Source organism: Neolamprologus brichardi, chromosome 7, assembly GCF_056152115.1.
Source record: "Neolamprologus brichardi isolate AB-2024 chromosome 7, ASM5615211v1, whole genome shotgun sequence".
In the NCBI taxonomy this organism is placed as follows: Eukaryota; Metazoa; Chordata; class Actinopteri; order Cichliformes; family Cichlidae; genus Neolamprologus; species Neolamprologus brichardi.
The window spans coordinates 56773568-56799302 of record NC_142110.1 but is presented as its reverse complement, the minus strand read 5'-3'; the positions used below and the strand labels follow the sequence as shown (position 1 = coordinate 56799302).

Below are 25735 nucleotides of genomic sequence, written 5' to 3'. Positions count from 1 at the left end.
TTTCTTTGCCATTACATACCCAAATAGAGAAGCTTGTAACCTGACAGCCAGGCCTTATTGCTAAACTGAGCTAGCTAGTTTGTGCCACTAGCTTCATAACAAATGTTATGTGCTATCCTTTGTGCCATGTCTGTTGAGAAGAAAACAGATTTCTTAAAGTATAAAAACATTCTTTTAAAGTTGCACTTGCATCAAGAAGAATAGTGTTGGTGTTTAAAGTGGTGAATTCTGCACATAAAGTTGATATCAGTTGGACTGAACGATACCTTAAACAATATGGTCATTTCCACCCAGGTACTAGCAAGTTCTTGTACTTTAATAAAGTACCTTTACATGATTCACAGTTTACTTGTGCTGGGCTTTGGTGGAGCCCCTCAATTCTTCCACTGTCTGGAACAAGAGGTTTTTAGCTCCTTCCCATTCAAAGTTGTCTTCCTTCCTTAAAAAGGAACCCATACCAATTCTAATTAACATCAGAAGTAAGAAGAGCAGGAAAAAAACAGAAAGAGCATTTAGAGCACTACATTGATGTCATTTTATGCAAATACATTTAGTATGATCATCCTCCAATGTAACTGTGGGTGTGTATTATATATAGAGAATTTATATATAGTATAAGTAAAATAAAAATAATGAAAATAAATAAAATATTAATATATAAAAGAAAATAAGGAAAAATATAATGGGTCCAATTTAACATATATGGTGATGCCCATCTGTGCTGTCTTTGTTTGGATGACCCTACCAGAGACCAGACTTCAAATATATTGATTGCCTTCAAAGACACTTTGCTACCATGTGCTCTTGCACTGTCTTGCATTATCTGTCACACATCCTGTGAACATCCTGTAATAGGTATTAGTAACGTTTGCATTATGAACTTCCTCCTTCATAAATGAGTGAATATTAATTTTACACAGCTCCAGTGCATGTTATTATCCTTATCCAAGAGATTTCTCAATACCACAAAAGACCATTAGTAAGATGTATATCCTTCACTTGTTTTTCTTTATTAGCATTCATGACTAGATAGATAGAGCTGCTTTTATAATGCCCCACATATAAAAATCAATTAAAAGAATTCACCATGAGTGTAACAGACACTGACTGATACTCAATCTGTAGGCAAGGGACAGCACCTAGAGCCTGATTTAAAGCACAGTCCAATAACTGGGGGTTTCGACCACAGCCCAGGCCTGATTTATGTATACAGAAGAACAGTCAGTGGGATTTATCCTCCCAGATTCTTTTGTGTCTGCTCCAAATGTCAAGGTGGTCAAACCAGAAACTCTTAGCAGTGTCTGAATGTCTGAACATACCTTTGTGCCAGTTCATTAAGTGTTTGGATTGGTTTAATTAGACAGTTACATTTTACTTACTGGTAGTGCTAGGTGAACTGGAGTTACTGAAATATCCTCTGTGAACCAGCACTGTACTGATGTCTAGGTTTAAAAAAAATCAGTTTAGGTGTTCTCCTTTTTCTATGCAGCTATTCAGAGGTATTTGGGAGATACAACAACAGGGAACTTAAATAATCTTTTATTAATGTACACTGGGTGAACCCACCCTTCAGGGACTGCCTGCCGCATTTTTAGTGTTCACCAAATTTATTCCTTGTTTTCCCCAACAAAGTTTAATATCCCCACCTTTTTGTGTGTGAATTTTTTTTTTATTACATTCTTACAAAACCACTCTTAAAAGCGTTGGCTTTGAATTGTGTTATTCAAGTTTCATAATTGTAAATTCACTCCCTTTTCTTCATGTTTAAAAGAATGCAAACAAGAGCATGTCACAGCAGGTTGACTTTAGCCACCACTTGCTTGCAGCCTGTCTGGGAATATTCGTGCCCCCCTACTGCAGGGTAGTATTCAATCTCCCCCGCAAGCCGCTCTATGTTAGCATGATCCGGGTAGAATCCCTCTCGAGTAATTTCGTCCAGGAAGCACTCCATTACGTGACCTTTCTCCAAAAGACTGAGAGGTAAGATATCAGCCTCTGTCCAAAGCGGGTGAAGCTCTTCCAGCATGCTACGTAAAATGGGAGTCAGCTCTTTTACCAGATTGCTATGACGACCTGATGCTGTCATCGCCATGGAAATACTCGAAGAGTTGTGCAGCATATGTTTGGTGATGTGTGCATGACCCAGGTTGCTTAGAAACAGGTAAATAGCATTCAGGTATTCATTGGACTGGTTGGAGGACACGAGCTGCAACAGCGTGTCTAGGATCTCGTGGTGCATGTGCTCTGCTTCGTCGAAGATGAAGAGCGGAATTTTCTCCTCCTCCTCAGCTCGTTCCACCATCTCCGAGATCAGAGCTGAGAGGTCACTGGCACACTGCAGGGCGTTCGCCTCCTGGGGGCAGTGGTGGAGCACATAGTACTGCAGCACAAGCGTGTCACCCACCACGGAGCGGAAATGTCCGGCCAGTAGGCGTCCCAGGTGGCTCTTACCTACCCCGGTCGGGCCGTGCAGGGATACCACCAGAGGCTTGTTGTGGACGTAGGTAGACAGGTAGTCTTTCAGGTGGGACAGCAGGCTCTCCACAGCTCCCTGCTGCCCAAACACTTCCCTCCTCAGTGTCTTCTCTAATCCCTCCAGGTCATATCTAAGAACGTGGTCATCCAGGTTCTCTATGGCGTTGTAGACCTGAAAGAAACAAACCACAGCTATTAAGAATATAGCCGAGTGCAGGGGCATTTCCAGGATTCATTAAAAAGGGATGCACTCCTTGGACCAAGAACACTGAAAACAAAGAATTATTTTAGACTCATCTGCAGTCCTTGAACCTTTATATAGACAGTATTACATATAAAGTGAAACTTCAGAAGGTTTTAAAAAGAAGAACAATTCTGTACTTAAATAAATGTAGAATATAATGCTAATAAACTTGTTGAATTTCAATCATTAAACTTCCAGATATGTCAGAATATACAGTTTTTTTAAAAAAACATCTTCTTATTGAAAACAAAAGAAAAACCTCAATTTCCTGGTGTGTTACACAGTTTATTGTGCTAGATCAATTCATATATTAGCAATTCAAATTTTGCCAAAGATAGAACACATTCTCACTGCTTTGTTGGGGAAGAAATAACTGACACGTTTACAGACGCATGCGTTATGAAGTGTTATGAAGTGAAAGTAGGGGTGCCTGTTGCTCAGGAGGCAAAGCACATCATCTGCTTAACAGAAGACTATAGTTGTTCAAGATTGATTATCTTGCCCAAGGATACTGAATCCAAAGTTGCTCCTGATGTATTCATCAGTGTGAATCTTTAGATAGGAATGCATGTGTGAATGACAGTTGTTCTACTTTGAGTGTTCAAGCAGAAAAGTTCTGCGTAGCAGATGCTAACATCATAAATCCAATTTAATTAATAGTATACAGAATTATTTAATTTTGAAATTAAACTGTTAATAATAATATTTCTGCACTAAGTAAAGTATTAAATATGCAGGGTGATTAGATAGTGAGGTGTGTGGCTATGTCCTCGAAGCAGCATATAGTAGTCTTGCAGAGCAATGTTTGTGTAGCTGGTACACAAGAAGGGACCATATTTCTTACAGTTTTTAAACCTCAATTTCACTCCACCAAATATGTGTTTTTTATAGAGTATCCAAATTTCAGCAAGCATACTACTGTATAAATACTACATTCACAGGACTATATGGCGTCCTGTGAAAATGTTCTTTTTGGCATGACTGTATATATATATCTTTAGAAATATATAAATATACTGATATACAGATTATCTCCTTGGAGTTATATGGCAAACAGCTGAGAGTGATTTCCGCCCAGCTTCTCACTTTGGCAAACTAGAACAGGAAATACACTTGGACCAGTTTTAAATATTTACATTTGAAATGGCAAAATAAACCATAAACAAAGCTGCAAGATACACGTGACAATAAAGCAGCTCGGTGACGGCTGGATTAACCAATCTCTGCTGAACAGTGCCTCAAGGTTCCTCAAAGATGAACACACCTTAGACTGATTCATGGCATGTTGTATTTCTCGTCTGAATGAATTAGGACATGACTGAGCAAGTAGAAAGTCTATATTTAATCATACACATGAGCTGAAGATAGCACAAATTTCCCGCCCTCCCTATTTATACTGTAGCTGGCGACAAAAGAAGCAGACTAGCAAGAGATGAGTCATAATAATGGAAGCTATTCATTCATTCGTTCAATGTTTTTGTAAATCAAATTCTTAATGGCACCAGAAAAAAGTCAGAGGAGCACAATAGAGAAGCATTCCACCACTTGATAGCAGCTTAGTTGGAAAATGTGTTGTTATTCATTTACCTGGAGAAAGACGATGGCAAAGAGCAGATACAGGCAATATTTGGCTCGGCTGCGGTCCTGCTTTGGTGCAGCCCTTCGTCTCCCTCCTTCGGGAAACAACACCCGTTTCTTCTTTCTCCTCTTCTTCTTCTGTGGGATGCTGGATGATGGAGAGGAGAAGGCAGTGGGGGTGATTCCATCAAAGGTGAAGATTTTGGGGCTGGTTCGTCCTGGGGCGCCCATGAGGGGACACTGGCCCCCCAGGGCCATCTCTTGACGTCGTTTCTTCATCGCTTGGTACTTCTGTTTGATACGTATAACGGCGCGCAGAGTGGAGGAGATGTTGGAGAGACTGGGGGCCGGACTGCCTCTCCCATTCTCATTTTTCTCTTCTTCCATCTCCGTGTCTCCCTCAAGCTCTTCATCCATCTCTCCCTCGAATTCTCCCTCTGTTTGAGAGGCAGAGAGGCTGCTGTCTCGGTCACTCATCTGCAGAGAGGAAATAAAGGACTTTGAAGAAACTACACCAGTGCATCTTAAAAAGTTCACACATAAATGAAACTATTTCAAACCTTGTTATCTTTAAATGTTCATGATCGTGGCTTAAAGTTCATAAAAATCTGAAACCCAGTATCTTGAAGTAGTTTAGTACTTTAGACTTTCGTCATTTGAATGTATTACTATTCAAATGGTCTAATTTAATACATACAACCACAGTTGGAGAAGTCCGCTGGGTTGAAAGTTGTCCAAATGGCAATCATGGACACCCTGCACAAGGAGGATAAGCCCCAGATTGTTATTGCTAAAAGATTGGCTGTTTGCACAGTGCTGTACTGAAACATAATAATGGAAAGTCATCTGGAAGAGAAAGGTGTGGCAAATTTGCATAAGCAACAGGGATGACTACAGTTTTGAGAAAAGTGTCAAGAAAACTTGATTCAAGAACTTGGGAGAAGTTCACATGCACTGAGACTTGTGTAAGCGCATCAAGAGACACTGCACACAGTCAGCTTCAGCAAAGATGCCGGAGTTGTTGCATTCCTCATAACAAGCACTTCTGAACCAAAGACTACATCAAAAGTCTTAGCTGAGCTGAGGAGAGAAAGAACTGGACTGTTGAGCAGTAGTCCAAAGTCTTCCACGTAGGTCAAAGTAAACTTTGCATTTTGGGATAACTTAGATTCTGGAGGAAGAGTGGAAAAGCACAGATTCAAGGTGTTTGAAGTTTAGTGTGAAGTTTCCACAGTCTGTGATAATCTGAGGAACCATCCATTTGCTGGTGTTGCTGATGATTGGTCCACTGTGTTTTACCAAATACAAATGTAATGCAGCCATCTACCAGAAGACTTGAGAGCACTTTGTGCTGCTGAAAAGCTGTATGGAGTAACCGGTTTTACTTTTCTGACAGGACTCAGCACGTGCCCACGGTACCAAAACTACTACTAATGGTTTGCTGACCATGACCAGTAAAAGCTCTGCAGCAGAGGAGCCCACAACCAAGTGCTGAGTGTATAACTGAACATATTTTTCAGATATTCAACTTTGCTATGTTATAAATCTTTTCTTTGATTGCTTTTTGGCAATGTGTAACCTATGTATAGGATATGTGAACGTTTCAGCTTATTTTCTGTGGTTTGAACAAAAATAAAAACATGTTACATTTTTATGCACCAGTGCAATATGATAGAATCAGCATTGAGAAATCCAGTTTTGGGGAAAACTCATTTTCCCTAATCTTAATTTTGATTCCAGTCCCTATGATGCAAGACATCAACTTCCTCCAAAGTTTCCTTTAATAGTGGTTTTGAAGGCTTTAGTCTTCTTATTTACCTGAAAAGGGGGTTAATGTATCTTACTCATCATGGTCACATAGGAACAGGAAACGAAACGGATGATGTAAAAAAAAAAATCAATTTTTTTCCACCAACAAGGTGATTTTTATCAGCCAAAAACTTATATCTGTCAGATATTCTCGCATACGTTAGCATGGTTTGCAGTGTGTCGTGAAAAATTTGAGGAAACGGAACAAGCAGAGGACAAAAGAAGAAGTGGCAGGCCTTCAAAACTATCGATTGCAGATGAATGGTATCTGAAAGTCATGTCCTTACGAAATAGGAAAAACTCCAGCAAAGACCTGACACAAGACCTGAGAGATGCATCTGGCCTTTCAGTTGATCCATCTACTGTTTGCTGAAGCCTCATTAGAAATGCTCTCAGTGGTGGCTGTCACTTAGAAACTGGAAAAAAAATGGCTGAGATATAATAAAATTACACAAGAACTGGAAACTGGAAATTAATGGCAACACTGACTCTGTAGATATCGTCGATATGCGTGGAGGTGGAAGAGTGAGTATCTACGGGCATCTATAAAACTTGGTGGTGGCTCTGACATATTTTGGGGCTACATTTCACCCAGTGTGTTGGGGATCTTGTCACAATTTATGAAATTATAAATGCAGAAAAATACCATCAGATCTTGATCCACTATACAATACTATCTGGGAAGCATCTGACTGGCAACAGTTTTGTTTTTCAGCTGAATAATGATCTCAGACACACTGCTATTGCATTCAACGTATACCTTGATAGCTTGAATACCATTAGTATTAGTATTAGTCTTGGATTGGTCAAGAGCGCAATCCTTAATATTATTAAAGCAGACTACTTAACCTCCCTGGCGTCCACATATGTGGACATCACATTTTGGGTTATTTAGACCAAAATGCTTTTAAACAAATATCCTCATATGTGGCTCTTATTTTTCTTAAAAATAAAATTAAGGTAAAAAATAAATAAATCTGGTAATTCTTTGTTTTTACATTCATCGGGCCCCAATATGCCCAAATATCAAAGAGAAATTAAAAATGCATGCTGTGGAAGAGTTCGGGTCGTAGAAGGTTAAAGTAATTACGAGAAGGCTTGCTTAAGAGAATTCAAGCTGTGTTGAAGCATAAAGGTGGTCAATTAAAATACTGACTTCGACTTTCAAGCTCAATAGAATTGCACAACTTTTTTTCTCCTTATATACTGCATTTCCATGGATGTTTGCAAGTTTCAGTTTGCTTCTATTTCTCATTTTCATAAAGAAATGAAGACTTTTGCATTTATTGGGGAAATATCTGTCTTTAAGCAGCCATGCTCTATTATGTTACCCTGTCAAATAAGAACTGTGTACTGAAAATTTATTGAACAGCAATGCTAAATGTGCACTGTATTAATGTCAGCTTATTTACTAGATGAAATACACATTATTTGCTTCTTTGCTAAGTTAGTGTATTCTAACTTTATCGTCATTTTCGGTATCTCTATGGTTGTTTTGTATCCCTTGGTATAAGTTTTGCATGAGACATAGATGACAAAATTGATACCAGTATCATATGGGTTTGGAACTTTCCCCCCAAGAGCCAATTAGCATAAACTTAGCATGAAATGACTGGAAACAGGGGGAAGCTAGGCTGCTACATATACAGTAGACTATTTTATCTCACCTGACAGTAGAAGCAGTGGATTTTTAGACACAGCAAGATAATCTACTGGCACTCGCTAATCTATTGTAACTTTTGGAAATAACACACAAGTGTTGGAATATTGCCATGTTTTAATTATATATACAGTATATCTTTATTTTTAGTGTTCATGAAAAAGAAAGGACTTTCTTAGCATCCAAATAAGAAGAGCTCAACATATACACCCAGTCCTCCTTTCTCTTAAAAAAAAACTTTGCTCAGTTTAATTAAGATCCTCCCAAGCTTCTAACAGTAATCCAACGCTGATATTAGATACTGAAGTGGTGGACGTCAGAAGACATTAACAATACAGCTGCTCCTATGTTTTGAAGCATACTGGAACTCACAGCTGCATGAAATTTGCACGTGAGGAAATGAATTCTGAGAACAGCAGGGTGGCAAAAATGGCAAGGAAGAGAGTTCAAATGTGAGAGATAGCTGCAGATATAACAGTGAAGAAAAAAAAAAAAAAGGATGACACATGCAGCTTCAGTGGCTGTTAAAAATGTAGCCAGCATTTCCGGTAGGGTTAGAAGGTAAAGATCACTGTTCCTTTTGATGTTTAGTATGCTACATTTTTATTGAATTTAAATAATCTATTTAATATTTTAGGCTGATTTTTTGTATTTTATTCATTTATTTATGGGTTTGTTTTGGGGGTTTTTTCACAGAGCTGTTTTGTTTAAATAAATCACTTTGGAAATGTTGTTCCACAAAGAGTGAAGTGAACCCTCTACTAGAACTTTCTATGGCAAACCAAAACGCAAACAAGTGAGTGCAACCTTCACAGGAATCTTAAACTTCATAAGTTCTGCAAACTCATGCGCTTGAGGTTCTGAAGTAGGCTGTGGTTACAAGCTTGCATTTGTAACCGTTTTTGGTCATCAAAGGCTGTCAGGTTGACCCTCTGATCGTGTACTTATAGCGCACAGGCTATAGGAAAGGAGGAACTATAAGTGAGTTACACCCAGAAGAGCTCAAGACAGCAGACAAGTGCCACATATAAATTAACACAATCATACTACAGGACAGAAAATAACTTCTGCTAAAAGTTTTTGGTGCCAGCATTAATGTCAATGAGAACTGAGCAGAGCACATGAACAATGATTGGAATCTGAGTTGGCTCATTTCTGAAAAAGTTATAATACCCCTGTGTCCAAGCCTCTTTTACTTCAGCATAAAAGAATTCAGGACAGCATGTGAGGGTAGAAAGACTGTATCTGTGCTCTTTGATATCTCTTTCTAGTCTTCTCCACATGCAGATACCTGAAAGATACGGCATACCAGAGATTTTATTGCTCATGAAGTTGACTGTACAAAAATCTCTTTGTAGTGAGCAGTTCTTTCTTGTTTCGTGTGTGTTTTGGCCGTGGAAAGTTGAGCAAATATACACAAATGAGCCTCACGCAGAAAGTTAGTATCCTTCTAAAACCTTTTTCTTTGTCACTCATTTTACATACACAACAGTTGATTCACCAAGCTGCACACTCTGCTTGCAAAGCTGTTAGGCAAAACAAGGAGAGGGGATTTTAAGTGGCAGAAGAAGAAAACGTTTTTTTACTTACCTTTATACGTGTCTAAAGCATCTAAAAATAAAAAAAAGAATTTTAGTGCAAGTCTACTTCATAGCTCAGCACAGCGGTGAGAGCAGAGAAAACATCCATACAGTCAACAGCTCAACTCAGGAAGAGCGTTTCCCTTTGACTATCTTACCTCGAAATCCTGTTCTCGGCCATATGCTGGCTCCTCCTCTGGCTTCCTCTTTTATTCTCGCATTCTTCTGTCCAGCTGCAGCTCAGGCTTTTTCACAGTTAGCTATCAGCTTTCACACGTGGTTAGAAAACAGCTCAAATGTACCCCAAGTACTTTCATTCCCACGATTAAAATGATATCTTAGGTGACACACATATCTTTTTAACTGCTGGTAATCAAGTCAACAAACAATGCGTTCAGAATTTGTTGACGTGGTTTTGGTTTCTTCTTGGCTATGCCAGTAATGAGATACGGGAAATGTCAATCATCTCACGAGAACCCACAGGCTTTGTTTCTCATTAGCATTTCTCACGGTGCACTTATTTGTATATTCAGTGGTGCAAAAGATCTCATATACTTGATGTAAGGAAGATTTCAGGGGGCTTGTTTTCCTTAAATTTAGACCACACATTCAAGTCAATTCAATTTTATTTATATAGCGCTAAATCACAACAGCTGCCACAAGGTGTAAGGTAAAGACCCTATAATAACATAGAGAAAACCCCAATAATCGTTGCATTTATTTCCTCTCTATATGATTGTAAATGTTGTTTAGGGAAATATTTGGGGACATTTAGGGCTGCTGGAAACTGTGACCAGCTTGTTCCTGATTTGAAGATTTTTCCTCAAGGATTAATCAATAACTTGAAATGTGTGAACCTTGTAGTTCCACTGGCTGATGAAACATTAGAGGCCATACTTGGGGATATAAATAGAAAAATAAAAGGTGTGGAAAATGTTTGCATGCAGTATCATTTGCCTGTGACTACAGTTGTTACTAAACACAGGCACAGGATTGAATTGTCATCAGGAGGGAGGTATAGAGTGTGACAAATGACATGTTCCTAAAACTTGTCTTGGAGTGTAGAGAGAAATGCATGCCAATTACCAGGTAGATGGTGTGTCTACGAAGACCAAGCTTTTTAATCTGTCAGTTTGTCTGTGTTTTCCAACTATGTACACAGTTTACTTTCAACAGGCTGCTGGTAATAAACTGTGAATGTAGTAGACTGCAGAAGGATTAGTTAGATATGACTGCATCTTCCTTGTGGTAGATCTGACAGTCTGCACTTTAACATCACAGCTGCGTAGTATGTCATTTCAACAAAGATGCATCTGTTTCAGCTTCACACACTTTTTACCCCAAAACAAGAAAAACTTCAGAAAATGTTCTATTGAAAGTGGCGGCACAGTTTTAGTGTTAACAACAAAAAACTGAACACTTTCATGGCAAAAAAACAAACAAACAACAAAACCCCAGCATGAACTGATGTTTTCAGGAGCATGACTTGCCGTATTTTGTTTTTAAATGAAAGCTTCTATGGCTGAAAAAAACAGCTCTTTATCTCCTCTCTCAAAGCAGTCGCTACAGGTACATTCCAGCTTTTCTCTTGATGATCACTGTGGAAAAACATCTTTTCATTTAACTTTCGAGAGCGATACTATACTCATGTCTACAAACAACAGTAACCAGCAAGCTCGGTTCCTGTTGGCCGTCACTGGCTATATGTGTGAAATATCTTGTCAGACAACGGAGTCACAGTTAGCATCTCAAATAACTGACAGCAAGTCTCATATTTCTGAAATTATTAAACTGTTCCTTTTAGAGGGCTGTAAACAATATTTTGCATATGTCTGTGAAGGTTCTCAGTCATCCAGGTCATTGTAGTCAAAGGAGCTTGCAAAGAAAAGCGTCTGGACTTCTTTAAGTTACTTGAAGACGTTTCACCTCTCATCCGAGAAGCTTCTTCAGTTCTAAGGTCAAATGGTCAGACTCCCCACCATTTGACCTGAATATTTTGCATAGAAATGATCTTTTGAGTGGCTGTTTATATATATTAAAATAAAAAATAAAAAAAATCAATGTGTGCTTTCTGCACCAGTTTTTAATTAAGGCCTTAGGGATTCATCTAAAACTTTATTGTGAACATTTTGCAAGGGAAAAAAAATCTTAGTATTCAAGGAGGGAGCTGAGTCACTTATTTCATCATCTAGGTTATGACACCATGTTCAGGATTGTAACTGCAAAGGTCACAGTTGCTTCTGGCGTTTTTCTGGTATGGTATTGTATGTAACACATAACCAGGGTACAACTAATGTACCCTGGTTATTTTAATCATTTCTCGGAATATCTTAATGTTTATATGGCATAATAATACAGATATTATCATAATGTCTTAGAGCCAAATGTCAATGTCATCAAATGGCACAATATTTGCAATTTAATATCATCTTTCAATGGAGGAATAATAGAATAGCAGCCAGTAATATTAAGAGTTTTAAAGGGTAAATAAAAAAAATCGTATTAGAATGTAGTTTTAGAGTCAAAAACTACAGTCTTGGGAATATTATGGGAGAAATTCTGAGAAAGATTTCCAGGAAATTAGCTGGAAAATAAGGGATACTGGGATTGATGGAAGGAGCAGTAAATCATGATCCACATAGTTTCAATAAATCGTTAGCAAACATACACAATCCTTTGAACTACTTCCTGGTAATGCTGTAGAATCCTCTGAGGTACACAAGTTGTACTAGTGGTTGGGAATCACTAACCTAGATGGTGAAAACATGGCAAAACATGCTTCCTGCTCCTCATACAAAAATACTGTGCATTCTGTGAATACTGACTCCTGTCCCAATACAATGCACTGCTGAAAAAGGCATTTTCTCCTCCATGTTCTCTGACGAGTGTTTCTACTTAAAGTGGAGGAACAAAAAGAGAAACAAAAAAAACATTGGAACATAACAGATGAAACAGCAGAGTCTAAAGAAATGAAGGAAAAACTCAGAAAATGTGGACATAAATTTCCTTGATTCTATTCTCACTTGTAAAAGAACCATCTTTGCATTTTAAAATAATAAAAAGATCACGCAGTGTTTGAAAAGAAGTACTATAATACGGTACTACCTGGGCACAGATGAAATATTTCTGATCAAATAAATATAAATTGTGATCAAAATATATACTCTTAAGTTTTGGAAAGAGAAGAGGGCATTTAGATCACACTGAAGTTTTGAGTGACTGAGCGATCCTCTCTTATGCTCTTCTTGTAGGAGCCAGGAGTTATGCTAGGAAAATGTGCAGGTAAATATTATCAACATTTACTCCTTCTTCCTGCCTTTACCCTATTGAGAATTACAATAATGCAGATACACATTGAATAAAGGGCTGGTGCTCAGTCACAAACATGTCCACAGTGAGAAGCAGCAACACAGTTTCTAGCATGTTCCAGTTGAGTTTAGGCCATGCCTACTTCCTCTTCCTGCCTCGGCCTCTTCTGCCCCTGCCAGAGGAGGGGCCTGCTCCCGCCGAACCCAGAGCGCCGTCAGATGGGCTGGCTGGGATGTTGATCTGTCCCTCTTGAATTTCGCTGCGAGCCTCTGGTGGAAGATGTTCAATCTGCTGCTGGGTCTCCAGATAAAACATCACGTCTCTCAGCTGTTCCTGCAGTTCTGCTATTGTTCCATCTTTACGATCTTCTATAAAAGAAGCCAACGAGCAACAAACAGTGAACAGGAACTTCTGGTGTTTTCATACAGACAAGCTGGTTGGTATATTATTGATCCCATTCAGCTGTCCTAAGTCAACTCCACAGTCTTGGAAGTGATACTAATATTTGATTAGAATGCTGTCACACTTATGTCACTGTGGATTAAGTTTTTCTGTTCCTAACCCAGATTATTGATTTCTGCATATCAACTGCTAATAAATGAAGCTGCACCACAATTACTCTAAACAAAGAAAAGACTGCTATACGTCTGCCAAAAACAGATTACTGTGTTAACATAATAGTGGCTGCACTGTTTGCAAAAACCTGAAAGAGCAGTTCAGTTACTAAAGTTTACAGAAGATAAGAAGATGCCATTTCTGGGTCAGTTCTCTTTTTCTCTTATATTTAATATAACCACACTACGGACGGACAAGCGACTGTTTTTATGCGTTGTGGTTAGCAACAACGACGGTAACAGCATCGCGTGTACGCTTGTTTATGTTCCACATAAACCTTTCACAATAAAGCTCAAGATTCTGTTGAGACTTTTCAAAGTAAACTGAATCACGTGAAAGAGCAGATTATTTACGGATGAGAAGTAAAAAAGAGCCGCCAGGTGCTAAAAAATAAACCTTAGACTCAAACGTTAGAACAGGCTTTTCCCCGCAGCACGCCGTGTAATAAATACTCACAAAGAAAACTGCGGCTGTTACAACCTATGTCTAAAAATGTATAGTTTCATGCATCGGTTAAAACACTCGACTCCAGCTACATGATGCGCAGCTGGAAACACTTCCCGCAATACGAGCTGCCCGAGATTCACAGAATTTACAGAAAATGTTAAATTCTTATATCGGGATATCAGACTTTGGTCATATCACACAGCCTTTGCAGGAGGACTGTGATAATCTCAATTCGATCCCAGTCAGTTCTAACAGGAAAGAACATGTATGTCTGCGGTTCAGGAGGCAGAGCAGGTTATTAACTATAACTTTGTGGTTCACCCCCCAGTCAGCATTCCAAAGTATTTCATCAAGCATCCCCGGGCAAGAGGCTGAACCTTGAGCTTACCCCCAATACATCCTTTGGAGTCTGAGTGTCTATGAGTATGCTTAGGTGAATTGAAAAAAAAAAACCAACCAAACCAGACACACATGCACGCACGCACACACACAAATGGCTGTGTGACATTGGGTAAATGAAGCTTGTAGTAAAAAGTGCCTGAAGTAGCAAACTGCTATGCAAGTCCAGTCCATTTAGAATATAACATTCTGTTAAAGAGTCAAAACTCTGACATTTTTACTATATTTTTTTCTACATTAACACACAGCACATGCCCAGGAGGATATTTGTTTAAATAATCTTGATCCTCACAACTGTGTGTGCCAGGAAAAATACAGGTATGGTGAAACTGTAAACCTAAAATTTCCATTCAAACCTCTGACCTGATACTTAACTTGCCTCAGGCAAAGCAGTGATGAAAGCCGCCTTGTGTTGAGTCCAGAGCAAATGGTGCTCTGATAGTAATACACTACAAAGTAGGTGTCAATAAATGACTTACACTGCAGATTTTAATCATAAGTAAAGAAGATTTTAATAATCTGAAAATATAGACGGAAGCTGGTTTGAAAGCAGAGAGACTGCTTACAAAATTTATGAATAAGTGTTTGACTCTGTCCATCTGCATTAAAAACACTTCTTTGGTGTATGTGGTTCCTGTCTGCTTGCAGAATGACTGTACTCAGCCACAGGCTAAGCAATTTGTTAATGATTTGCAAATATTCCTGTGCAAAGAGGAACTAGTTTCTCACTACAGCCCTGAAATAAAAATAACCCATGCTGTTTCATGGTCAAAGGTCCTTTTTTCATTTTGAGTATTTACATATTCTAAGCAACCAGCAGCCAATCATTGGAAAAGGTCCTGTTACTCATTCTTCTCTAGCACCAACCCGTTGCTCTAGATTCTTGACTACTTTCATCAGTTTCTGTTTAAAGCAATAGGTGATGCAATAGTGAACTAGCAGGCTTGAAGTCAAAATATCTAAAAGAATCCTTTCTGTACTCTGGCCACCAGTGTTGTACCAATTGCCTTTACCTCATGCATTTGGAGCACATACACACTAAAAATAAAAATATACAAATGAAAACTAACAAGAAGTGTACAAAGAATTCAGGTTCACTTCATTTGTAGCCGGTGCTTTTTAATGCCAATTAAAGAAAACCTTGAAAAAGTCTAAATTAAATTCTTCTATCAGCATCTGTGCACATGCTGTGCCAAATTGAACATGCTACACTTTCCTGTTGGTATATGTTACTCTGAACATAGGGTATCACAATGGTTTTAAAACTAAAAAATACAAATCACACATTAATCATGGAAATATTGCACTGTATTGTTCACTCTGAGGCTTCTTTCATTTGTGAATTTGGCAGGCTGACAAAATAATACGTCCAGCACTTGAAGCGTTTGTGTTTTTTCCTCTCAGTTGAAGCATCAACATCCTCAGAAGTTCCATTTTTTGCTGTGCTTCGACAACTTGATATCACCACTGTGATAAAACTGTTTATACCAGCATGCTACAGTTTTCAACCCATTGAGTTAATACAGAACATCAATATTGAGTACTACTACATGACTTATTGGTCTCTCTTTACATACCGCTTTCTTTTGCTTTGCGTTCCTCCTCTGCCAGCTGTACCTGCAGCTGTGCCTGATTGGCTCTCAGACAGCGGTTCATCTCCTGCTCCTCCGTCAGCTCTTGGCTCAGCTTCACCACTCGACTGTTCAACTGAGTGCATCTGAAAGTAGAAATGCAGCAGTGCTGCATGTTGTCAGGTTCCATACAAAAACAAGCCCTATAGATCATTTGGTCTAAAGCAGCGGTCCCCAACCTTTTTTGCGCCACGGACCGGTTTATGCCCGACAATATTTTCATGGACCGGCCTTTAAGGTGTCGCAGATAAATACAACAAAATAAAACTAGTACCGGTACCGAAAAAAAGAAAATTTATTCATAACACACGTGAAAAGACCAAGGAAAACCGAGTAAACGATAAAAACGATAACAAAATAACGCTGAAAACCGATAAAAACCCTGAAAACTATACATTTCACACCTGAGCCTCAACTCTCCCGGCCCGGTACCAAACGACTCACGGACCGATACCGGTCCGAGGCCTGGGGGTTGGAGACCGCTGGTCTAAAGTCTGGGTGTCTGATTGGGTTTAACTAAACTAAGAAGTTGTAATGTAAATAAAGCTTTTAACAGCAGAAACTTTGGCTTGTTATAGCAGGAAAAGCAATGTCACTATCAATTTGAGCCTGCATCATAGAAGTGACACACACAATACCTGGTTGACCATGCAGCAACAAAGATTTACTGCTCCACTGCACATTTTGCAAGCCACAATGACAACTCTTCAAATAAGGCATTTAATCCTATTTCCTCTGTAGTTCCAGCTTTTTAAAAAAAAAAAAAAAAAAAAAAAAAAAAAAAGCACAAAAATGCTTTAGTAACCTGTTGTGCATCCTGCCATTTCCTGGAAACACCCACTTGAATCTCCTAGAGTTCTGGGAAAAGTAGCTGGGAGTTGTTGGGATCCTGAGTAAGTGCTTGTTAGGGCATTTTCTGCTTTCAAACAATCGTTTGCTAAGGAAATGAGGAATTTTCCCACCTCAAGACTACATATTGAGAGCCTTGGTTGAATTGTTTTATCTTCTTTGGGGATATAACTTTATCTCCTCCACTAAATAATTTTTAGAGTTTTAGTTTGCGTTATACACTCAAGTCTATAGTGCAACCACACTGTCCAATTGGTTCATAAAAAAGATCACAGATACCAACAACTACTGGGACCACTGAGCACACAATATAAAAAAGTAACCGAACACCTACTTTTTCTCTATGCTCTGTTTGTCTTTGGTCATTTCTCCTAACCGTCGCTCTAGGTTATCACAGCGCTCCAATGTCTCCTTAAATTTCGCTTTCATGTTGTTTATCTGAAATATGTACAAAAAGATAGAGGTTAGAAAAAGGCAGCTGGGACAAAGGACCTGTGTTTTGCATTTCCACAAGAGGGCGATAGATAAATCAAGATGGACAGGCACTAGTCAAGAGGACTAAGCCGGGACTGGGGTCCTATACTACTGCACATGTGCTGCTTAGCAAACCAATCCACTCTAAACTGCTAAGAAATGTACATTTTATAAGTGAATAAGTAATACGTTATATTAGTGTCTGTGGCAATTGTTCATTGTATTTGGGGCAGCTAGTGAGTCCTTTGCTCTCAGCAGTTCTCCTATGAGTAGATATAAGCCAATACTGTTCAAGATGTTGCCAGCAAGCTAACATGATGTAACACAGTCTAACTTACAAGTGTTTACCTTTGTGTTTGCTATGAATTGTTCATTTGTGATTATTAGTTCAGATGTTGTATAAAGCACTTTGAGTGCTCCAGGAGAGTAGAAAAGCGCTAAATAAGAATCAGTCCATTTACCATACCATCCATATGTATCAGTAAATTGAGTGGAATCTAGAGCACGACTTCTATGCCTCAGTTTGGTTCTTCTAAACTTTACAGCCTGATATAAGTCAATATTCATTAAGGGATTGCAAAACTTGTGTTGCATTTGTCCATAAGTACCTCTTCAGCTGTCTCCTTCTCCAGATGAACAATCTTATTCTCCCAGTAAATCCTTTGAGACTCGAGCTGACTTGTCAGCAGGTATGAGTACTGCAGACAGAGAGAACTCATTTAGAACATTTTGATGTCGATTGCCGTTACAAAACAACAACAGCAGATGCTCACCTCTAGCTGGAGTGCATCAATTTTCTCTGCCTGGCAGGTGTCTCCCTCACACTCATACTGCACCATCTTCCCGTCAGTCTTACTGGCCACAAGCCGATGTACATAGTTATCTACAATACCAGCAATAGCCTTAGTCAGGTATTATATTTTCCAAAACACATTTCAAAAGACATCAAATAAAATCATTACAGACTATTCTGTCATTTTTACACTTTGCCTTCCTGTTTTTGGCTTCACTGTCTCTCTAGTTACTACAGGGCAGAACTGTTTGCTATCAGGACTTCATAAAAGCTGATAATGGGTCTGGCTCCGACTTATTTAGGTATTCTTCTGCCCCCTATGGGGAGAAAACTGATTATAGCAGCAAATTATTCTGGTAATTTACAGCCACCCTCCTTAAAGAGAAACTATTCTGCTCATTTTCAGCTTCATACTTTTTGTTTTTGGAGTCTACCAACAACTTTGCCTGGTTTGCGGTTCAAAATAATCTTTGTATAACTTTGTATAAGGTGTTTTATCTCTTCTCCCTTAAAACCAGCTTTCTGGTGATAGGTTTGCCCTTGTAAACAGAAGTTTTGAAGATATAGCACATGAGGTTAGGCTTCTGTGATCGAGATGGCCATATTAGAGCTATTCTTTCTCTATAACATAGAGAGAAAGAACATACATTTAGCAACTGAAAAGCAGTCTAAAGGCTGAGCCCAATATTGAACTCCAGTACAGTATATGAGCATCAACTGCTGTAACAGTATAAGTACAACAGAAAATAAGAAAAAGCAGAACATGCATCATTTTAACAGCAGCATGCACAAAATCCAGTACCTCCTGCGTAGTCCCAGACTCGGTGATTGGTGAGCTGCATAGCGTAGGTATGCTGTGTTTCTTCAAAGTGCTTGTAGGCATGGCGGCTAACGTAGCGACCACATCCAATATGACCGCAGATCAAGCATATCCACAGATTCTATGAAGAAAGATTCAATGAGGGACAAAAAAAAAAAAGAAGGTTAAAAGCAAAAAGCAAGAAGATCAAGTGATTATCTTCTATTACACCACTGTGGGAGAGTGATACAGCTTACCTCCTGCACTCCACATTCAAAGCATTTGTTCTCTTCAACTGGTTCTGGTGTTTGACAGTACCTACATACAGGACACCTGAAAACAACACACATTCGGCTTTGTCACAAGCATGCAGTTGTCTTTTGTAAATCAGGAGAATGCATGTAAAGAGCAGGACAAAAACAACACATGGAACAAAACGACAAAGCCTGGAGAAATATCCAGTGGAGTGAATATCAGGTGAATGCATTTAAACTACATCAGAGAAACTATCACACATGATTGACTTAAAGCTGGCAGATAAGAACAGATCTTTTCACATACTTTGTTAAAGTAGGTCAGAAATAGGTTTTATTGTCTAATATCAAGTGTTTTAAATTGAGTAAGCAAAAATTAGCTAACTACCAAGTTGAAACTGATGTAGTAAATACAGGGGAACTTGTATGTGCATTCAACTCACGAGGCATCTTCCCAGCGCTGAAGACACTGGCTGTGGAAGCTGTGGTTGCACAGAGTGGTGAGGATGCCATTAACAGACTCGTCCATTCTCTCCAGGCACACGGTGCACTTGGGCAACTCAGTCAGCTCCATCACTGGAAGACTGGCTCCCTGAGGAGAGGGAGCAGGAAGGAAGGAGGTTGATGATAAGAGCCAAGAAATCACTTTAAAAAAATTCTGGGTTTTAATACTGAAACAACAGAGAAGGACTGATTTAAACTGACTTATATTCGTTCTGGCTGCACACGATGTAAAGGGTGTAAACAGCAAACACCAATAGGTGAGATGATATAATGTTATTTTTGTGCCTCTATTCTGAGTGCACGTAAAAAAAAAATTGCAAGCGCAAATGTTGCATTTTGAGGGAAGAAAAGTTTAATTTGAGCAAACATAATTCATTGCTGCATGCAAGAAATGTATTTCAGTGTTTGCTATTATCCATATACACACACACAATAACGGCCCCTCTCGCTCAGTTGTTGATATTTGCTCTTGCTCAGATCTCTGCTCTGTGTGCTGACAGACATCTGTGGACCTGCTCTCAGTGTGTCGTTCCCACTCTCAACATCCCTGCTCCCTGCACGCTCAATTCTTTCTGTAAACCATTACAAGTGTGCCACAAAACCAACCAATCACAGACTTGGATGCAAAAATTCTGATTGGAGACCAAAAGAGCCAATCAGCTCGCTAGCTACTGCATTCCGGACACACGGTCCAGAACGTAGCTAAATCCATTTTCGGTTAGTATGCTTAATTATTATATTTTAAAATATATAATTTTTTTTTTTTTTTTTTTTTTTTTTTGCTGGTTTTAATCTAGTTTAAACTAAATCACTCCACTGGATTTAGCTACATTCTGGACCGTGTTTCCGGAATGCAGTGGCTAGTGCACAGAGAGGAAAAGCGACCCACTGAGAGCAGGTCCACAGATGTCTGTCAGCACACAAAGCAGAGACCTGAGCAAGAGCAAATCCAACAACTGAGCAAGAGGGACTGTTATTGTGTGCGTGTATATGGATAAGAGCAAACACTGAAATACTTTTCTTCACTCAAAATTATTTTCTCCTCAAAATGCAACATTTGCGCTTGCAATTTTTTTTTTTTACATGTGCTCAGAATAGAGGCACAAAAATACCACCATAAGATGACAAAAGCACCTTTATTAAAGCAGAATGAGTAATATAAAATGCCAAAAAGGGGTTATATTTAAATGCAGTTCTTAAAAACTGTTGCAGTTTAGAGGGAAAAAAATCAGTATAAGTTATGGTCAATGTTATATTAAAACATTTTTGGCATACTGCCTGCTGTAAGCCAGCTGTTTCACTCCAGACACCACTGACAGAAAAAAGTAAGTAATTGTAAAGCAATTCTATCTCCCAAAACACAGGACCTAATTAAAAAACACAAAACAAACCAAACCAATACACAGTTTTTGTTAATTCAACATAGTCAACAGTCAACAGAGTCGTTGACTATAAAAAAAAAAAAAGAGTGACACCAAACTTTTTTTTTGTTTTTGTTCCCACCAATGCACTTGTAACATTAACTGATGTGTATTTCTAATATTCTCAGATAAATATCCTCTAATAACTTCACAAACACCACCCACCTGCTGCAGACTGAATAATGTGTAAAAGCTAAAAACCAAAAATCACTCACTTCTTCAGACTTGATGACCTCTGCTCGCTCCACATAGACCAGCTGGCACACTGCTTCCTCTATAGAGTTGAACTGGCGGCCATTGCATGCTGTGTAAAAACTGTCTGCGTCTGCCTACAAATAAGAGAGCAGGAAACGTATTGTATTTGGAACAGTTATATACAGTTAATTGTATTAAAGCAGCAGTTAATACTCTGTCATCTCTAAGCATGAAACTCTCAGAACTCTGAATTGATCAAAATCCCAAGGTCTATTGCCAAAAAACTGTGAGAATAAAATATAACTGTAAAAATCAATATTACTATAGTTGAGAAACAAAACTAAAACATTTTGCAATATGGCAGCATTTGTTTATGTTACAGAGAGGCTGAAAACCCTGAACTGCCTAAACCTCACATCAAGTACCAACAATTATCACTATTCATTGAATTTTTTGATGCAGGCTTACAAAAACATACACCAACATCCTTCAAACTTCACTTGCGGAGGGAAAAGTGAAGGAGATGATACCTGTGTGCAGAATTTAATGAGAACCATGTATTGGTTAGGGGTAGAGTCCCGTATGATCTTCATGTGCTCCATGACATCATTAAAAGGAGCCATGAGCTTCATAAGGTCATGGCTGGTCATGGTCGCTGGGACGGTGATGATGCACACCATAGCGCTGCGTCTGACATCTTCAGTCAGTGATGTCATTTTGCTGCAATAAAGAGCAGGGGGAGAAAAAGCAAACAACAATTGTGACTAAAACGTCAATGTTAGCTTGAAATGGTGGAAGTGAAATGACGAAATTGTATCATTACATGCAGTTTGAGGTGGACTCTGGAGTTCGATAAAGAAAGCATCAGACTTTTATCAGCTGCAATTTAGCCGACAATGATCTGGTAAAAACTGCCCAAATACAGATCCCTACTGTTCACCTCATCACAACTGTCATAAACACACCAGATGAGACTCACTTGGTCTTGTAGAGGTGCATGATACCGTGAATGATCTCCACTGACGGGTTCCCGCTGAAGAAAGAGATCTGGTCCGGGAGCTGCTTGGAGGGTGAGTCCGGAGCTGTGCCTGTCGTAAACCTCCTATCCTCTGCACCCTCCTGACTGTCTACACCAGTCTTTGCATCCTGAATTTCACTGTTCCGCTCCTCATGTCCACCTGTGTCTGGAAGAGAAATTCAGCAATTTAGATTATATATATTTTTAATGTGTATGAACAGACAAAACCAAACTTGAATTGGCTTACTTTCATTCCTGCTTACAAGAATTAAAAAACAGGTAGAATAGACATGCAGGTCTATTCTATGCCTAAATACGCCAAATGTTCTAATTATTTAAAATGGCTTTAAAATTCGTTGCTTCCTCAGCTCACATCTCTCGGAAGGAATGAAGTAAGATGTGAGTAGAGGCAAAAAGAGAAACTGAGGCTCTACAAACTAAGAAATGAGAGGACAAGAAAGAGGATGAATATGTATAAATGGCACATTTTATTTATGGAGGCCAAAGGTGACTTAAATTACTTTGAACATGGCATGGTTGTTGGTGCCAGAAGGACTGGTATGAGTATTTTAGAAACTGATAATCTACTGGGATTTTCCAGCACATCCATCTCCACAGGCTACAATTCAGACAGACTGACCAAAGCCAAACAGTTAGGTGGATGTGAAAAATGTTGTCTGCTCTGATGAGTCTAGTTTTCTTCTGCAAAATCTGCCTGGTAAGGTGAGAATTTCAGGTATAAAACATGAAAGTATGGATCCTGGCTTGCATCAATGGTTCAGACTGGTGGCAGAATAATACTGTGGGGGACAGTTTCTTGGGACATTTAGAGTCAAGAGCCTCTTAGTATCAACTGATCATCGTTTTAACACCACAGCTGCTGATCTGAGTATTGCTGCTGACTATTTTCAATCCTCTGATGGCTGCTTCCAGCAGGGAAAATGACCTTCACAGACACCACATCTCAATCCAATAAAACAGCGGTCCCCAACCACCAGTCCGTGAGTCATTTGGTACCGGGCCGCGAGAGTTGAGGTTCAGCTGTGAAATTTACGGTTTTCAGGGTTTTTAAATGGTAAATGGACTGATTCTTATATAGCGCTTTTCTACTCTCCCGGAGTACTCAAAGCGCTCTATACAACATGCCACATTCACCCAGTCACACCCATTCTCACAAGCACTTTATCTATACTTCGTGCTTTTTTCTAACTACATTCACACACATTCATACTCCGATGGACGCATCGGAGAGCAACTTGGGGTTAGTATCTTGCCCAAGGATACTTGGCATGCAGACTGGAGGAGCCTGGGATCGAACCTCCAACCTTCCGATCAGTAGGTGACCTGCTCTACCTCCTGAGCTACAGCCACCCCCAATTTTTATTTTTTTATTGTTACCTTGGTTTCCCTGGGTCTTTTCCCGTGTTGTAGTTGTGTCTTATTTTGAAAGAAATATTTCTGCATTACCATAGTGACCAAAGAGCATTAAGGGGCAGAGAGGAGGATGTTACTCTCAATGTTGTTGGCGCATTTCAGGAGGACACAGCTAATTAAGTTACACAATTACACAGTGAATTTGCATTTATTATTATTATTATATTTATAAAATACCACAGTTTGTCTTGGTCGTATCATTTTATTTTGTTGTATTTATCCGCAACGCCAAATGTTCTAATTATTTAAAATGGCTGTGAAACGTCTGTGAAAATATTTTCTGACATTAAACCGGTCCGTGGCGCAAAAAAGGACGGGGACCGCTGCAATACAATATATTTGGGATGTTGTGGAACGGGAGATATGTGTCACGAAAGCGTAGCTAGCAAATCAATAGATTATAGACCAAAAACTGAGTAACATTTCCAGCACCTAGTTAGCCCCGTGCAATGAAGAATTAAGGCATGTCTGGATGCAAAAGGGGCCTGACATAGTAGGTGTAAACCTAACAAAATAGACAGAAAGTATTGTGTTTTATACATGATACACAGTCACCTGATGACCACATATGGAAAAGAGAGTGTATTTTACACTTTCATTTTCTTCCCTGCTATTTCTTACCTGCCTGGCTTTTCAGAAAGATTATTTACTAACATTACAAACGTTGACATTAATAGTTATTAAGATGTTGAATTAGGTTCAGTGTGGTAAAAACACTGAACCTGTCCCCAAAGGACAGTAAAGTCTGGCACTCAGAGCTGACCTTTTATGCTTTTCATATTTTATGTCATATATAGGTACACTTAAACATCAGGAAAATTCTTACTTGGGCTGGGCTCAAAGGTCTCTATCACCATGTCCCCCATGGCTCTGCTGCCGATGTGCTGGTGCAGCACAGCTGATCTTTCCAGGTCGGTTTTTCCACTCAGACTGTGTTTGGCTAAACCCAGAGCTTTCTCCTGCAGCTCCTCCTCTGACATGCCTTCAACTGCACACGAGAGGAACACAGTCAGGCATTAGCTATAATGAAGCAATTCGTTAGTTTGAAATTACCTTGTGAAAACAGTAAAACGACTAACAGTGGACAAATGGGTCTTCACGCCTACTGTTGGTTAGCTGTTTAACTTTCAGCAGATATTTGAAAATTAAGAGAATAAAACTCACCAGCGCAGTACTGGAAACCTTGTGGAAAAGGTGACTGGTCGGCTAACTCCAGACGAATAACGACCAGCGACACACTCATGTGTTATAACTGGGGATGCCACTTAACACAGAACAAAACAAGCCGCTGACAGCTGAGCTAAAACAGCTAGCACGTAGGGCTAACTGGATGACTGGCAAGATATTCAGTTCGTGTCTAATTACAGTAAGCAGACAAATACAGCAGAAGCAAAGAGCTTTCAGTTTAGCTTTAAAACTTCCATTTTATGCACAGTTTTTTCTTTCTTTTCCGACATAAAAACACAAATCAGATTTGTTTTGAATGCTAATACAAGCTAGCTGTGTCGAACCACTTCCCCTTCTTCTTCGTCTTCTTCAGCTTTTTCTTCTTTAATTTGAGTAAGGCAGAGTAGACGCTACAGCGGTGCATTACTGCCCTCTGCTGTTTATTTTTTTTATTCTTGTTCCTTTTTCCGTGTGATGTGACAGAAAAAGATACTAAGAACAGATGGAGGCAGATTATTTTGCTGAGGCGACCCCTAAAGAGAGCAGCAAAAAGAAGAAAAAGATGATGACGACGACTTTAACAGGAAAAGGTGTTTTTCCTTGTATTGCAAGGCAAAATGTCCCACATTATTTCTCCCTTTGTCGTAGCACATTGACATTTTTACGACTGACTCACTCATGACTGAAGTGCATTCTCATTATAGAGCAGTCTTTTATTTCCTTACAAGAAACCTTTGACAAGTAAACACATATGCTGGTCTTCAGATAAAACCTGACTCAGAACCTCCTTAGTGACTTCTGAATAATATATATGCCCGCCAAAATAGAAATATTCAATTTTACCTTGAAATGTTCTTAATATCTTCCACCAACCAAAAGGCCCCCAAAATTTCCATCATCTTCATTTTAAATACTGATAGCTGATATGGAGTTCAAATGCCACGTTCTCTGTCTCCACACTCTCGGATGTTTATCATCATCTTATTTTGGCTGCTCCCTTTAAGGTGTCACCACAGTGGGTTTTCTACCTTCTCTCCAGTTTTGTTCACCATCTTGTGTCATACAAACTTTTCCATTACA

The 25735-nt window shown here is 39.1% G+C and overlaps 2 protein-coding genes across 3 annotated transcripts; both read right to left on the bottom strand.

Annotated features, from left to right (window-relative positions):
• Positions 1–74: 74 nt before the first annotated feature.
• On the bottom strand, positions 75–9567 carry tor4aa (torsin family 4, member Aa). Its single transcript, XM_006804688.3, has 4 exons — positions 9505–9567; positions 9357–9377; positions 4307–4774; positions 75–2647 (listed from the first exon to the last, which is right to left on the bottom strand). Exons 3-4 carry the CDS (start codon positions 4772–4774, stop codon positions 1790–1792), a joined length of 1326 nt encoding a protein of 441 aa, XP_006804751.1. The 5' UTR covers positions 9357–9377; positions 9505–9567; the 3' UTR covers positions 75–1789.
• A 472-nt stretch (positions 9568–10039) lies between these two features.
• Positions 10040–25018, bottom strand: brap (BRCA1 associated protein). 2 transcript variants are annotated; one of them, XM_087843928.1, is made up of 13 exons: positions 24653–25018; positions 24315–24476; positions 22016–22220; positions 21567–21756; positions 21057–21170; positions 19360–19508; positions 18920–18995; positions 18666–18804; positions 17844–17953; positions 17679–17768; positions 16931–17034; positions 15694–15833; positions 10040–13023 (listed from the first exon to the last, which is right to left on the bottom strand). In XM_087843928.1, exons 1-13 carry the CDS (start codon positions 24729–24731, stop codon positions 12794–12796), a joined length of 1788 nt encoding a protein of 595 aa, XP_087700054.1. In that variant the 5' UTR covers positions 24732–25018; the 3' UTR covers positions 10040–12793. The 2 variants fall into 2 exon arrangements, with proteins under 2 accessions (XP_087700054.1, XP_087700055.1); XM_087843929.1 differs by having other exon boundaries at positions 10040–13020.
• Between the last annotated feature and the right edge of the window lie 717 nt (positions 25019–25735).

What these genes read in the sequence shown, in the direction of transcription:
- tor4aa (XM_006804688.3), bottom strand. Translation starts at nt 4,774, where the DNA reads ATGAGTGACCGAGACAGCAGCCTCTCTGCCTCTCAAACAGAGGGAGAA. An exon ending in TTGCCATCGTCTTTCTCCAG is followed by an intron (nt 2,648 to 4,306) that starts GTAAATGAATAA and finishes TGTTTCTTTCAG; the next exon opens with GTCTACAACGCCATAGAGAA.
- brap (XM_087843928.1), bottom strand. Translation starts at nt 24,731, where the DNA reads ATGAGTGTGTCGCTGGTCGTTATTCGTCTGGAGTTAGCCGACCAGTCA. An exon ending in GACCTTTGAGCCCAGCCCAA is followed by an intron (nt 22,221 to 24,314) that starts GTAAGAATTTTC and finishes TTTCTCTTCCAG; the next exon opens with ACACAGGTGGACATGAGGAG. An exon ending in AGAAGGAGACAGCTGAAGAG is followed by an intron (nt 17,035 to 17,678) that starts GTACTTATGGAC and finishes TACATATTTCAG; the next exon opens with ATAAACAACATGAAAGCGAA.